This window comes from Tachyglossus aculeatus, chromosome 5 (genome assembly GCF_015852505.1).
Source record: "Tachyglossus aculeatus isolate mTacAcu1 chromosome 5, mTacAcu1.pri, whole genome shotgun sequence".
NCBI classification, from domain to species: domain Eukaryota; kingdom Metazoa; phylum Chordata; class Mammalia; order Monotremata; family Tachyglossidae; genus Tachyglossus; species Tachyglossus aculeatus.
The window spans coordinates 95444429-95461243 of NC_052070.1; the positions used below are offsets into that span (position 1 = coordinate 95444429).

A 16815-nucleotide genomic window follows, 5' to 3' on the forward strand; every position below is an offset into this window, starting at 1 on the left:
CGGGTTCTAATCCAGGATCTGCCACATGTCTGCTGTGTGACCTTGGGCAAGCCACTTAACTTCTCTGTGCCTCAGTTACCTCATCTATAAAATGGGGATTAAGACTGTGAGCCCCATGTGGGACAACCTGATTACCTTGTATCTACCCCAACGCTTAGAAAAGTACTTGGCACATAGTAAGCGATTAACAAATACTATCATCATTATTATTATTACTATTACGTGTAAATTACTACCCTAATTAATAATTTAAAGTCTGTCTCTCTCGCTAGAATGTAAACTACTTGAGAGAAAGGCTTATGTCTTGTAACTCCTTTGTACCCTCACAGGGGACTACCCCTGTGATGGGTATCTGGCCTGCCTTAAGATGGATTCATGAGAACCATCCAGCCCCAATTCTACCTGTGTTGAGCAGGATTTTCCAGAGCATGTCATTAGTACAGGGTAGGCCTCAAAATGTTGCCCCAAGTCTCTTCCACCACAACACAGACCAAACACTTTGCTCCTCTAACACTAACCTACTCGCTGGACTTATATCTCACCTCTCTCACTACCAACCCCTTGCCCACAAGCTCCCTCTGGCCTGGAAGTCCTTCTCACTTTAGACTGCAAACTCCTGGTGGGCAGAGAACGTGTGTACCAACTCTTTTGTTTTGTAATAATAATGTTGGTATTTGTTAAGTGCTTACTATGTGCAAAGCACTGTTCTAAGCTCTGGGTATCTCTCCAAAGCACTTAGTACAGTGCTCTTCACACAGTAAGTTCTCAAAAAATACCACTGATTGATTCATGTCTGATATACCACCACCCTCCCCATCTTCAAAGCCTTATTAAAATTGCATCTCCTCCAATACGCCTTCCCCAACTATGCCCTCATTTTCTCTAGTCCTTTCCTTTCTGCATCACCTATGCACTTGGATCTGTATCCTTTAAGCATATGGTATTCATCATGCCTTCAGCTCCACAGAACATATGCACATATCCTCAATGAAAGTGCTCAATAAATGCCACTGATTGATTGACTGATTGACTGATTTGTGGCCACTATGCTGTTTGTAGACCCTGGGCCACTTATGCATCCTTGCCACTGCGTGTTGGAGTCACTGCTCACTAACAGTATTGCACTCTGTTAAGTACACACAAACGTATGTCTGTGTGGCACTTAGAATACATTTGAATGGTGTGAGGAGGGAGCTGGGTCTCCATTTCTCTTCCCTGAGAAATAGGACAAGGGCAGTAACTATATCTTTCATATACCTACAAAACCTGACCTATGTGAGATAGAAAGAGCAAAGCTTTCACCGTTCCTAATTCTGTGATGAGCAGGCCAACTGAACCTGGTTATTTCCACTGTACTTAAGAATGGATGAAATGGAGACACAAGAAGTGAGACACAGGAGATGAGACATAGTGGCCCCAAACCCCCATAGAAAAGCCACAGTCAGAAATAGCAGCATTTTGATTGGCAAAAACTTTCAAGGTCATGCTCCTTAGGGGAGTCAGCCAGCCTTCAAATGCTGTTGCCCTCTGGGGAAGGGAAGTCATTGAGGAAATTGAACTGATGTGAGCCTACCAAGTTCGCGCAGAGCTCGGTGGCACCTAGGCTTGCCCTGTGAAATGAACACAAGATCCGAATACTGGCATGGCCAAGGAGTGTTTCTAGAGAGACCCAAGTGCACTGAGGCAAGCAAACTGATACACTGAAGGGACAGGCAGAGCCCGGGACCTTACTTTGTGATTAGACAACTATGAGGATTTTATCTAACCTTTCACACAATTTGCTCAGTCAGTAAAGGCTGATGGCATAAATGGCAATGGAGGAGCTGGTAATTGAATTACTTGGATCTTAGGTATGCAGTACTGTAGGTCAGGGGAAGACTTCCCCAAGCCAAACACGCTTATTTACTTGATGGTCAACACTTAAGAAAGGCTGCCTGTTTGAATACAGGCATCTAATAGCACAGAACAAGGTGAGTCACCTCTGAGAGGCAGAACAAGATACAAAGAACTCAAAGTAATTTATAAATTTCTTTTTAATACCAGATACCATGCAACAAATTGGCAAAGCAGGAAAGAAGGGAGAGGGGTTATTATTCATGTCTTACATCTACAATTAAATACAGAAGCTCAGTGTCATTTTTTTCTGAACCTATCTTCTTTCTAGCTTACATAAAAAAAACAACAAGGAGAAGGACAATTAGATAGTGAATTGACAATGAATTGGAGTTTGGATTTGGTATTCCAGCACTTAGAACAGTGCTTGGCACATAGTAAGTGCTTAACAAATATCATCATCATTATTATTACAATTTTTTAAAAAAAACAAAGACTAGAATGGACATTGAAATTACTTTTCAGAAACAATCTTTAAGTATTTCATATTAAGTCCAGAATGAAATATCAGGAAAGGGAGAGAAACCACAATGGTACTAAGGAAACTCTGATGTCTTAACACACACATTCCTTAGGTTAAAGCCACCATGCCTGCATCTTGCGCCCATTTTTGCTGCAATGGTAGAAACATGGCCAAGTTATTACTAAAATAAAACTGAGGTGAACAAACCACACTGCAAACTAGCCTATTCTCTGGTAGTACTAGTACTCAGTCCAGTCAAAAAGGTTTTTAAACCTTTATCTTAGCCACTCTCTTCACTTAGATTTACCTTCCATTTCAAATTTCTCAGGTGCATAAAAACAAAATGTGGAAATTAGAGTTGTTCTGGAAATGTGCCAAAAAACCTCTACTAAGAGTGTACTGGCATAGTATAAATATACATAGATTTGTGTATGAGTAACTAACTTTGTGGATGCTAATCTGGGCAGCTCCTGTATAGCCCTCTCAACAAAGCCAATTCAAACCAGGGTCAAAATCAGTATACATATGTGAAAGAGCAGGTCTGTGTGTAAATAAGGTTTACACCTGTTACAGTCCCCACATTTTTTAAAAAATTCCCTATACTATCGTGATAAAAAATAATCCTCTAACAGTGAAACAAAGTAATACTGCTCTCCAGGACCCTTGTTTCCTTCATATATTTGGTATCTTTATCCAGTACATCAACATTTCTTCTTCTCCACTGCACTTCTTCAGACATGCTTTCATAACCTCTCATGTCCTCCCTGAGCTCCAATATTCCCCAAGCTCACAATTTTTCTCTCTCGCCTGTATGTTCTTCCACAAACTGCCAGTGCTGTTCCACAGACCAGAGTTCCCTAACTAAAGATGGTTATTGATGTACAGTACTAGTGTTTTAGTGCAGTAGCAGAATCAATAAACTAAAAAATACTGCTTTGTCAGATTTTCCCAAAGCATTCTGGGAAATTCTTTACTGCTCTGGATAGCTGTAGGAGCTCTCCTTAAGAGAATATGTCAGTGCAGCAACTGGGCCTTTGACAATGATAGCTGATGCTCTTCTACCCTCTAGTGACTGTAATGGAATAAAGCAAAATGCTTGTTTCGGGAATTTGGAGAGAAAACGGATGCTGTTGCTTCCCCTAACCAACATCGTTACTTGGCATCTCTTAATTATATTTAAAAGGATTCTCAGATGTTAGCCAGAGGCTTGGGGACTGAATGACCTGCCAACATGACATAAAGTCTTATCTCAGTTATTTTTAAAGAGTTCAAAATGCAGAGATTACATATAACATAAAGATAACAACAGACAGAACTTTGGCTCTTAGGGTCCCAATCAATCAATCAATCAATCATATTTATTGAACGCTTACTGTGTGCAGTGCACTGTACTAAGCGCTTGGGAAGTACAAGTTGGCAACTTATAGAGACAGTCCCTACCCAACAGTGGGCTCACAGTCTAAAAGGGGGAGACAGAGAACAAAACCAAACATACTAACAAAATAAAATAAATAGAATAGATATGTACAGGTAAAATAAATAAGTACAAACATATATACATATATACAGGTGCTGTGGGGAAGGGAAGGAGGTAAGATGGAGGGATGGAGAGGGGGACGAGGGGGAGAGGAAGGAAGGGGCTCAGTCTGGGAAGGCCTCCTGGAGGAGGTGAGCTTTCAGTAGGGCCTTGAAGGGAGGAAGAGAGCTAGCTTGGCGGATGGGCAGAGGGAGGGCATTCCAGGCCCGGGGGATGAGATGGGCCGGGGGTCGATGGCGGGACAGGCGAGAACGAGGTACGGTGAGGAGATTAGTGGCAGAGGAGCGGAGGGTGCGGGGTGGGCTGTAGAAGGAGAGAAGGGAGGTGAGGTAGGAGGGGGCGAGGTGATGGACAGCCTTGAAGCCCAGGGTGAGGAGTTTCTGCCTGATGCGCAGATTGATTGGTAGCCACCGGAGATTTTTGAGGAGGGGAGTAACATGCCCAGAGCATTTCTGGACAAAGACAATCCGGGCAGCAGCGTGAAGCATGGATTGAAGTGGGGAGAGACACGAGGATGGAAGATCAGAGAGAAGGCTGATCCCTTTGTCCCAAAAGGACAAAGCTTAAAAGACAGATCTTTTCTGGAGCATCTACATCCAATAGACTAAAAATATTTCTCCTGACAACTATTCGTAAACACATATCCATATGCATATACTCACATGTATAGAAGTACAAGCACAGATGGAGAAAGAATGATCTGGACAAATGAACTTCAGGTTATAGATATAAAGGTGTATCCACCAAAGTAAATATAAAAAGAAAAATCACAAAATGAAGAAACTGAGTCTCATTTCTTTCTGCCTTCAGGACGTTATTGCCTGGGCACCCTGCGGCCATCTCAAACTCAGCATGTCCCAATCTGAACTCCCCATCTTCCTTCAAAACTCTTTCCTCCCCATGACTTTCCTATAAACTGTTGGCATCACCATCCTCAGTCTTGCAACATTGGCATTATCCTTTATTCTCTTTCAACCCATATATTCAGTCAATTCCTAGATCTTATAGATTCTATCTTCACAACATCTCTGGAACGTGCTCCTCGCTTCCCAATGAACCTGCTACTAAACTGTTTTTTTTTTTGGTTTTAGAGCTATTTGTTCTGACGACTTGACACCTGTCCACATGTTTTGTTTTGTTGTCTGTCTCCCCCTTCTAGACTGTGAGCCCACTGTTGGGTAGGGACCATCTCTATATGTTGCCAACTTGTACTTCCCAAGCGCTTAGTACAGTGCGCTGCACACAGAAGGTTATCAATAAATACAATAGAATGAATGAATGGTTCAAACATCTGTCATATCCTCTCTTGACTACAGCATTGGTTTCCTCATTGATCCCCCTGCCTCCGGCCTCTCCCTTCTCCAGTCCATACTTTGTGCCACTGTTTGGATCATTTTTTCTACAAAAATGCACATCTGACTCCTGCAATGGTTGCCCACTCACCTCTGAATCAAGCAGAAACTCTTCACCATTGGATTCAAAGCACTCAATCCTCTCTCCCTACTACAACCCAGCCCACATAATTGGCTCCTCTAAGATCACCCTACTCATTGTGCCTTGCTTTTGTTTCATCTGCCACTGACCCCTTGCCAACAAGTTCTCTCCTGACCAGAACTCCCTCCACTTTCATTTGGTATTGGTATTGTTAAGCACTTACTCTGTGCCAGGCACTGTAGTAAGAACTGGGGTAGACAGAGGCAAATAAGGTTAGTCACACTCCACGTCCCACATAAGGTTCACAATCTTAATCCACATTTTATAGAAATGGTACCTGAGGCATGGAAAAGTTGTGACTTGCCCAAGATCACATAGCAGACAAATAGAAGAGACAGGATTAGAACCCCCTCCCACCTCCTCCCCCTCCCCATCCCCCCCCCCACCTTACCTCCTTCCCCTCCCCACAGGACCTGTATATATGTTTGTATGTATTTATTACTCTATTTATTTATTTTACTTGTACATATTTATTTTATTCATTTTATTTTGTTAATATGTTTTGTTTTGTTGTCTGTCTCCCCCTTCTAGACTGTGAGCCTGCTGCTGGGTAGGGACCATCTCTATATGTTGCCAACTTGTACTTCCCAAGTGCTTAGTACAGTGCTCTGCACACAGTAAGTGCTCAATAAATACGATTGAATGAATGAATGAATGAACCCAGATCCTCCATACCTGACGGACCAGCACTCACTCCATCTTCAAAGCCCTAATAAATGCATATCTTTTCCAGGAAGCCTTCCATGACTAAGCTAATAATAATTGTGGTATTTGTTAAGCCCTTACTATATGCTAAATACTGTTCTAAGTGCTGGGGTAGATACAAGATAATCAGGTGGGACAAAGTCCCTGTCCCCATATAGGGCTCACAGGCTTAATCCCTATTTAACAGATGAGGTACCTGAGGCACAGAGAAGTTCAGTGACTTGCTCAAGGTCATACAGCAGACATGTGGTGGAGCCAGAATTAGAAATCATGTTCTCTGACTCCCAGTCCCATGTTCTTTCCACTAGCCCATACTGCTTCTTAAACTCTCACCCCCAACTCTACTGATGCCCCCCCCCCGCCCCCCCGACTCCGCCTTATCTATGCACTCAGGTATTGTTCCCCTTGCCCTCCTCCGATGGCCAGGGGCCTCACGCATGGAACCTCTGCTGCTGTAGGGTATCCCTGAGCTACCAAGGTGATTCCTTCATTCATTCGACTGCATTTATTGAGCACTTACTGTTTGCAGAACACTTTACTAAGCACTTGGGAGAGTACAAAACAACAATAAACAGTGACATTCCTTGCCCACAACAAGCTCATCTTTTCCTCCAGCTCCAAACTACAGTCTGGGTTGAGCTCCGTGGTGAGGGGGGTGAGTCCCACAGCATGGAGAGGGGGCTCAGAGCTGCTGCAGGACATCTCCAACCCCACCCTATTGCAGTCTGGGACTGACCCTAGCAACCCATGTTTCCTCAACATTGCTTAGTGGTGCCCCTCTACCCACCCACCGTCAGGCCACGCTCCAAGATGGCGGATGGGGCCAAGAGGTAGAGATCAATGGACCACTGGAAGGGGGACTAATCAGAGTGGCTCAGTGGAAGGAACATGGGCTTTGGAGTCAGAGTTCATGGGTTCAAATCCCAGCTCCGCCAACTGTCAGCTGTGTGACTTTGGGCAAATTACTTAACTTCTCTGGGCCTCAGTTACTTCATCTGTAAAATGAGGATTAAGACTATGAGCCACACGTAGGACAACTTGATCACCTTGTATCCTCCCCAGCACTTAGAACAGTGCTTTGCACATAGTAAGTGCTTAATAAATGCCATTATTATTATTATTATTATGAACAGGTACCACAGACTGAGGGATGTCAACATTCTGCTCAACTGACAAAGAGAAGCCACAGAACCCAACTGACAGCCCAGGGATTAATAAGAGTTCACTCACATGGGAGCATCTTTGGTGTCAGTTTAGGGCGGGATAAGGCAAATACACAGATGTTTTTACACCCCACCTGCGTAAGTGGCCCATGTTCACAGTACCTGGACTGAAAGCCTGGTCCCAGGAGTGCTGAGACCTCCTGGGAAGGAGTGGTATGGAGTGAGCTGTTGCCTCTGAAATTCTCTGTACTACATCTCTCTGCCACACCATCCCACCACCCACAGAACACTTACGTACATATCCTTACACTAGGTTGCTTCTTTAATGTATAATCTATTTTGATGTCCGTCTCCTCCACTGGACGGAAGGCAGGTATCATGTCTATCAGCTGTATTTTACTTGGCCTAGCAATTAGCACAATGCTTTTCAAAAAGAACTCGATAAATACCACACTGACTGTTTGTATGTGTTTGATAGAGTGAGGCTTGAAAGGAGTAAAACCAAAAGGAATTTTTAGCATGACCCAATTGATTAAATAACAAAGCTACAGAATTCTTCTATGCATTACATTTTTTGGCACTTCCTATCTAGCAAAATAATAGTGTTAGGGTTTGTTAGGTTGCAAGCTTCATACTTATTTCAGGTAAGGGTTTTTTTCCTGACCTGAAAAATCCAACCTTACAACAGAGTGATGGAAAATGTCACATTAGCCACACACTTGAATTTCACCAAATTTTCTGTTCAGAGCTAAAGGTTGGCAATTCACTGTACATACATAAAATTTGATTGTTTTATAAAGAAAATATTTTAAGTAAATCCATCCATTCACATGGTATCCATTCTAACCACAGAATGTTACTCACATGAGTCTTTGTTTTATTTACCAAAAAAACCCAATGAAATTAATGTGCAATGTAAAACCTTACATTAAGGAAATAAACTAAATACAACTGAAAATAAACTAGACCCAAAGAAAGATATCTCATTTGCAGAGGAAGGCAACTGGAATGTCATCACTGAAACTAAATGTCTGCTAAAGGGAGGGAGTGTTTAAGTTTGAAACAGATAACCATCCCCATCAGTGGTATTTGAGTGCTTATCATGTACAGAGAGTTTAATATCACAGAATTGGAAAGCACATTCCCTGCCCACAATGAGCTTACAGTCTAAGGGATACTTCACACCAAATATTAAAACTGAAAAAGATAACTGTTATGTGATCTAAGTTGGATAAAGTAAGGAATGGCTAAATTGGTTTTAATTGAGAAGGGGAAAAGAAAAAACAAGCACAATTACCTTATTTGTACTTAGTCTCTTCTGATGTGACCACCTCTATCATTGGTTCCGAAAGGATATTGAAAAGAAAAACAAACATCAGGAGGGAAAACAAAACAAATAAAATAATTAACAAAACAGGCTTTGGTTAATCACATGTAGGTTGCTAGCTAAAACTTTGGTTAGTATACTGACGGTGAAGATAGTATTTATTAAGCACTTACCATGCACCAAATACCGTACTGATCTCTAGGGTGGAAACAAGGTAGATAAAGGTAGAGACACAGTCCCTGTTCTACATGAGGCTCCCAATCTTATGAGAAGGGAGAAGTGACATTATAAACATGTCACTGGATCTGGTATTAGGGTGCAATTGTTTCAGCTCCCTAGATCAATATTCTGTCCTTTTCCAAAGAGGTTAGTAAAGTCAGTTTCTGAATAGTTACCTTTGTCTTGTGATAAGGATCAGAACTATGTCCAGCACTACACCCTAGATTTAGGTATCTAACTGTAATAATAATGATGGTATTTGTTAAGCGTTTACTATGTGCCAAGTACTATTCCAAGCACTAGATACAAGGATACAAGGTGATCAGGTTGCCCCATGTCGGGGCTCACAGTCTTAATCCCCATTTTACAGATGAGGTAACTGAGGCACAGAGAAGTTAATTGACTTGCTCAAAGTCACATAGTAGACAAGTGGCAGAGCCAGGATTAGAACCCAAGACCTCTGACACCCAATCCTTCCTTGATTATTGCATCAGCCTCCTTGTTGACCTCCCTATCTCCTGCCTCTCCCCTCTCCAGTCTATACTTCACTCTGTGGCACAGATGATTTTTCTACAAAAACATTCAGTCCATGTTTCCCTTGTCACTGAAGAACCTTCAGTAGTTGTCTTCCACCTCCGCATCAAGCAGAGATTCCTTACCATAGGTTTTAAAACACTTGATCATCTTGCCCCTTTTGTATCTTACCTCCTTGATTTCCTACTACAACCTAGGTAAGACAGTTCACTCCTCTAATGATAACCTACTCACTGTACCTTAATCCCATTTGTCTCTCTGCCAACCTCTCATCCAAGCCCTGACTCTGGCCTGGAATGCCCACCCTCCTCATATCCGACAGAAAATTACTCTCCCCAACTTCAAAGTCTTATTAAGGGAACATCTCCAAGAGGCCTTCCCCAACTAGGCACTCAATTCCTCTTCTCCCACTCCCTTCGTGTCACCTTTGCACCTGGATTTGCAGCCTTTATTCACCCCTCCCTTAGGCCCACGGAACTTATGTACATATCTGTAATTTATTCATATTAATGTTAGTATCTTCCTCTAGAGCTCATTGGAGGCAGGGAACATATCTACAAACTCTGTTATAGTGTACTCTCCTAAGTGCTTAGTACAGTGATCTGCACACAATAAGTGCTCAATAAATGTGATTGATATATTCATAGTAGAGATATTTTTATGGTCCATTATTATGGCATACAAATGCTTTTAGTCTTTGATATAGTTACAAAAATGAATAAAATGCATTATATCATCCATTAAGGTTTATCTGAATGAACAGAACTTTTGTACCCAGTGTTTTTCATGTCTCTGAGAATGCATAACTCATTACGTACTGAAACTCTTTTCTTATTGTATATGAAAATTACCACTACTTCTAGCAGTGAGTTAACTGCTTCTAAAAACCCATCAAAAATTAAATTTGAAAGTTTTTCAGGTCCCGGAGACCATTTTGCTCAGCGTCTCAGGAACAGAATGGAATATTAATCTTGAAAAAGAACTGGAAAAATAACCCAGGGAAATAAAATATTCAAAATCTGGGTCAGTTCCTAACATAAAAAAATTAGTCTAATTCAGTCAAGTATGCAGGGAAAACATGACATCTCCTAACAGTAAGAAACTTCACTATAATCCTGTTTTAACTCATTTGTCTTGTTAAATCTGCTGAAGTTCTTTCACAATTAAAATTATTTTCCAACAAAATCTTTTCATTACAATACAAGGAAACTCCACTTTGGCTAGTTAACTAGCTAACTGGTTGTTGAAACACAGATAGGTTCTGGTGATTACAACTTAATTATGTATCTAATTGAGCACTCTACATATGTTATTATCCCTGGAAAAAAATGTCCTGAAGTAAATGACCTGTTTTCCCTCTAACACAAAGAATTTAGAATCTTGGGGTGTGGCAAGGAAACAGAGCACATATTTTAATAACAGTGAATAGAAATACATTAAAGAAATTGTTTTACTTAACGAAAAAACAACTCCACAGTTCCTCTGGTCCACTTACTCATTTAGCTTTGCCTGAATGACCATGGGTATTTCCAGGGGAAAGGACACTGAGATAAAGGGAGAAAGAATGAGGGAAGGATTGAAAACACTTGGCTGTTTTCTAAATGGTTTAGGTGTCTTGGGAGTCTGTCCAAATTTCACATGGCTCCAGACAGAGAACTTCTGGTCACTACTGGCAGGCTATTAATTGAACTGGTTGTGTAGGATGTCCTGTCAGTCAACTGTCTGGGTGCCTGGTGATGACCTCATTTGGACTTGAGCAAATTGCATGGAAAGATTTTTCAAAGACTGTAAGTTTGTCATTGGCAGGGAACATGTCTACCAACTATGTTAAATTGCTACAATGGATTCTCTCAAGTGCTTTGTACAGTATTCTGCACACAGTAAGCACTCAATAACTATAATAGATTGATTCAAAGGAGAGGAGAGAGGGTTAAAAAGGTATGCATCAAGGACATTGCACTCTCTTGGCTCCTGGCTCTAACCTAATCTATTATGAAGGTGAAAGTAGTACTATGATCTGGAAGGTCACTGAAGCCATAACTAAAGACCTCCACTGGAAACATACAAGTGGACACTTAAACTTTGATGGGCAGAGTGTCCTTGAGGTGAAATTGAGAATTAGCAGCCAGCTAGGGACAGGCAGCTGCTAAACTTGGATTTTATTTCTAAAGTATCTTCTAATTCTGTTTAGTTTACATTGTCAGAGCCAGGGAAAACAAGATTGTGCTTCTTTTTTTCTAATAGAATAAACATTGTTTTTTTTATCTCTTTGCTAGAGAGTGGGGTGGACTGTACAGTTGGTGCAAATTCAAACTCTGGGGAATACAGGCTCAGGCCCTGGGGAAGAAAGCTGCGCCTTATGGCTTTCTTGAATGGCTAGTTACTAAAACCCCAGGGGTACCTCTTGGAGTGTTTCAAACCCACTGAATTGTTGGTTGTTGGAAGCTACCTACGTGGGGAGCTTAATAATTGTGGTACTTGTTAAGGGCCTACTATGTGCCAAGCAAGATAATTACAATACAAGATGATCAGGTCAGACATAGTCCCTGAACCACCAGGAGCTCACATTCTAATAGGGAGGGAAAACAAGTTTTGAAGACCCATTTGACAGATGAGGAAACAAGCACAGAGAAATTAAAACACATTCCCAAGGTCACTCAGCAGACATGTGGCAGAGCTGATATTAAAACAGAGGTCTCCTGGCTCCCAGGCCTGTGGTGATTCCACTACGCTATGCTATCTCCCAACACTTGCAAGGAGCTGGCTGAGTGGCCTTCCCCCGCCACTTCACACTCGACTCCTAGGATCCGCTGCATGGGAGAGAGGTTGTCGACTTCCATGCTACCACGACACCCATCAGCCTCTCCCCAGTCAGGAGGGCGAGAAGGCCATGGGGCCTAGAACACTGTAAGACCACAGCTGTGAGCTGTGAGCTGTGTCTGAAACTCTGATCCTTTAGTCACAGGACCTAGGGCTACTGTCCTTTCTATCAACATCTCTAACTCATGTATGCTTTATGTTTTCACTGTTTCATCTTTCCTTGTATGTCTGCTCCCAACTCTCTCTCTCCCACACCTCACCTCGTTTTCAGATTATGGCCCCCTTAAGGCAAGTAGCCATGTCTTACCCCTTACCTGTTAATTTTTTCCTCAGTTTCTTAGCACAACATTTTGTGCACAATGGGCATTTAATAAATACTATTACTGCTGCTAGTATTACAGGGCTTTTCAAACTTCATGGGTTCCAGAATGTTCCATTCCAGGAACAGACTGCAGTCTTGACAGATGGTAGTCATGAGTTGTGTATCACTACAGTGCATGCAGATTTTTCAAGTGAAATCCATGGCCCTGAACCTCTCCCAGTTCACTCAGGATGTCTAATTGTTTTCAGTTTGTATGCAAATCTTTAAAAATATTGATGTTTTAAATTGAATAGACATGCACTATAATGCATGTCCCTAAATAACAATTCATGAGATAATGCTTTCCCTTTAAGTGACATCAGCCTCCTCTCTGATCTCCCATCCTCCTGGCTCTCCTCACTTCAATCTATACTTCACGCTGCTGTCCGGATCATCTTTGTGCAGAAATGCTCTGGGCATGTTACTCCCCTCCTCAAAAATCTCCAGTGGCTACCAATCAACCAACGCGTCAGGCAAAAACTCCTCACTCTCGGCTTCAAGGCTCTCCATCACCTCGGCCCCCTCCTACCTCACCTCCCTTCTTTCCTTCTGCAGCCCAGCCTGCACCCTCCGCTCCTCTGCCGCTAACCTCCTCATTGTGCCTCGTTCTCGCCTGTCCTGCCATCGACCCCCTGCCCACGTCCTCCCCTGGCCTGGAATGCCCTCCCTCCGCACATCCGCCAAGCTATCTCTCTTCCTCCCTTCAAAGCCCTACTGAGAGCTCACCTCCTCCAGGAGGCCTTCCCAGACGATCCCCCCTTACCTTTCCCCCTCCCCATCCCTCCCGCCCTACCTCCTTCCACTCCCCACAGCACCTGTATATATGTTTGTACAGATTTATTACTCTATTTTACTTGTACATATTTTCTATTCTATTTATTTTATTTTGTTAATATGTTTTGTTTTGTTGTCTGTCTGCCCATTCTAGACTGTGAGCCTGCTGTTGGGTAGGGACCATCTGTATATGTTGCCAACTTGTACTTCCCAAGCACTTAGTACAGTGCTCTGCACACAGTAAGCGCTCAATAAATACGATTGAATGAATGAACTGTAGCCCAGGCATTCATTGTGAAGTTTAATGTAGCAAATGTTTACAAAAGATAAGCTCTCAAACTAACGTCACTTTAAAACCCAAACCTACTACTATTAGCATCGTATCAAAGACATGTTCAATAAATCTCTCATGATTTATCTGCCTAGAGCCAGTCCTGTATTTGCTATTAAAATCCCTGCATGCAGTCACTTAAACACAGTGCATTTGGGGGTTGAGTAATTATTCTAATTTATGAACACTTTAAAAGCTGACAACAGCATTTTAAAGCATATCATATGGTACTTGATATACAGTATGATGCATTACGTACAATTATACTGCAAACAATTTCAATCTTGTGGATGTTTCAAATATCTGATCAGTTATTCGCCCAGATGTACAAGCAGTTAGTGCCATGGGCGCTGAATAAATGTTAATTGACTGAATGATTTTGACCCCCTCCCCCACCCATCATAAACACACCAAAGAATCTAAAAACAACTTCTCACTTAAGAGGGAAAAATGCATCTGGTGTATTTTTAATACGAAAATTAAAAAATAACCAAATAAAAAAAAAACACACACCAGCTCACCCCAGTTAGAAATTTTGCTTTTAAATGCACTCCATGTAACATGCCTGGGAATTACATTTCACTTTAATACACATATTTAACCTAAAGCCTTTGTTTATCAAAGTGTTAGATTCATTATCCAACACCTAATAAGCCACTGGAACCCTTCAAAGCTTTCCCAAACCATGAAGTAGTAAATTTTTCTAAGGGGCCGACTTTTGAAAAGTTGGCTTGCTAAGTCACTTCAGCGCTACAAAGCTAAGCAGATGATTGTGTAAACCAGGCTGGGAATGTATTATTGGAGCCTACTCTTAAGTCTGTCCTTGTTCCTTGAGCAACTTGGGGAAATCAAGTAATGGAATTCATTGAGTGTCTAATGTTTGAAGAGCACTGTGAACTTCTTGGCCCTGAGAATTTCAGCTTACATGCTTATAAAACCAAAGTTTATCCTGGGCACTGATAACATTTTATGGATGTTAGCCCTTTCTGAGACTTCATACGGAGGAAGTGGTCAGGGCATGTGTCAACACTCGAGCCACAGTTCTACCCCTAGGTTTCCTGATCCCTCATTAGTTCACAGTGCTTCCATCTCTGGCCACTCTTCTGTTGCTCTCAGGGCCCAGTAATTTCACCTTGTCTGCCATTCAGCAGATGAGGGGCAGCTGCAGGAAAGAAGCAGCAAGAGGCCTAGGACAGCACTGTGGACCAGGAATTAGTGGCACAGTGGGTAAGAAACACAGCAGAGAACCCAAGAGCCACTGAGCAAGCTTTTACTCATGGCATTCACTTCAGAGGCTGGTGCGACCTCCCTCACCACACTGTCTAGCAGAAAGCTTAAGGCCTTCCTAGACAAGATGAGCAGTCCAAGATTCACTTTGTGATAAACAACAGGTGGTTCTCTTCCCCACCATATTTGCTGATTAGGAATGTGCCTTCTATTTGCCCTATCACTTCTCTCTCTATCAAACCATTCTACAACTTATTTAACTCTTTCACTAGGCACTATGGCCTAGTGGAATGAGCTCAGCCCTGGGAGTCAGGGAAATCTGGGTTCTAGTGCCAGTCCAGCCACTTGCCCACTGGGTGACCTTGGGCAGGTCACTTAAATCATCTGTGTTTCAGTTTCTTCATCAGTAAATACATTTAATTCCTGTTCTTCGACTCCCATTGACTGTGAACCTCAGGTAGGGCAGGAATGATGGGCTCATTGCCTCCACAGTGCTTGACCCATAGTAATCCCTTAATACCATTATTATTATTGTTTATTATCATTATTCTCAAGCCTTCCTTCCTGATGTGGGAATTCATTAAAAACAATCTGTGCCCTCACCTTTCAAGATTTTGTAAACTCGTTCTCAGCCTTTTCAGCCTGATGACTTCTAATCATTCTCCCCTACCCATTTTAACTGCCTTCTCTGTTTCCTCTGGATTGTCACTCCTTGAGGTGAGGTGTCATGTCTACCAACTCTGTTACACTGTAGTCTTCCAAATGTGTGCAACAATGTTCTGCTCACAATAAGCAATAAAATACCTCTGAAAGTTTTGGAGGCCTCTGATGCCAAGGTTAAAATATAGGCCTAGCTCAGAGGTGAGGCCTCAGTTACTTCATCGGTAAAATGAGGATTAAGACTATGAGCCTGATTTGGGACAGGGATTTTGTCCAACCAGATTATCTTGCCCAGAGTTTAGTACAGGACCTGGCACCTGTAAGCCCTTAGCAAATACCATTAAAAAACAATGGCACTTGGTAAATGTTTACCATGTTCCAGACACTGTATTATTGCTGAGGAAGCCACAAGGTAACTGAGGCACAGATAATTGAAATGACTTGTCCAAAGTCACATAGTTGACAAGTGATGGAGCCAGGATTAGCACCCAGGTCCTTCTGACTCCCAAGCCCATGCTCTATCCACTAGGTGCGTTGCTTCTTGGTGGAGGAAGGAAAAATGGGGGAAATAAGCAAACGCTGAAAGGATTTTTTAATGGAATTTGTTAATCAATAGATTAGATTTATTGAGTGCTTACTGTGTGCAAAGCACAGTACTAAACATTGGGAGAGTACAATACAATAATATAACAGAGTGGGTAGATATGTTCCCTGCCCAGACTGAGCTAAATGTCAGACACTAATATAAAAAAATTACAGACATGTACATAAGGGCTGTGGGACTAAGGGAGGGGTGAATAAAGGGAGCAAATCAGGGTGATGCAGAAGGGAGTGGGAAAAGAGGACATGAAGGTTTAGTCAGGGAAGGACTCTACTAAGCTATGTTGCTTCTCTAGGCTTTCTACAAAATAATCAACTTCGAATTTACTGACTAGATTTTTCTCACTTTTAAACTGATCTATGAGAATTTACTGGATGAAACAAAAAAGTCCAGTAGAGTACAGCTACTATAACCTTTCAATCAATGCCATTTGTTGAGTACTTTCTGTGTGGAAGAGCACTGCACTAAGCACTTGGGAGAGTACAATACTATAGGAGTAGGTATGAGAAGCAGCGTAACCTGGTGGAAGGAGCAAGCACCAGGGAATCAGACAACCTGGGTTCTAACCCCAGCTGCCCCACTTGTCTCTTGTGTGACCTTGAGCAAGTCACTTAACTTCTTTGTGTCTCAGTTACTTTCATCTTTAAAATGAGGATTAAGACTATGAACCTGATTTGGGACAGAGACTTTGTCTGACCAGATTATC

General features: G+C 42.1%; 1 protein-coding gene across 1 annotated transcript in view; it reads right to left on the reverse strand.

Annotated features, from left to right (window-relative positions):
- Positions 1 to 16815, reverse strand: part of MCTP2 (multiple C2 and transmembrane domain containing 2) — a 188419-nt gene that overhangs the window by 137436 nt on the left and 34168 nt on the right. Inside the window, exon 7 of the mRNA XM_038746270.1 lies at positions 8553 to 8588. Coding sequence (XP_038602198.1) covers positions 8553 to 8588 — 36 coding nt within the window. The remainder of the gene's footprint in view (positions 1 to 8552; positions 8589 to 16815) is intronic.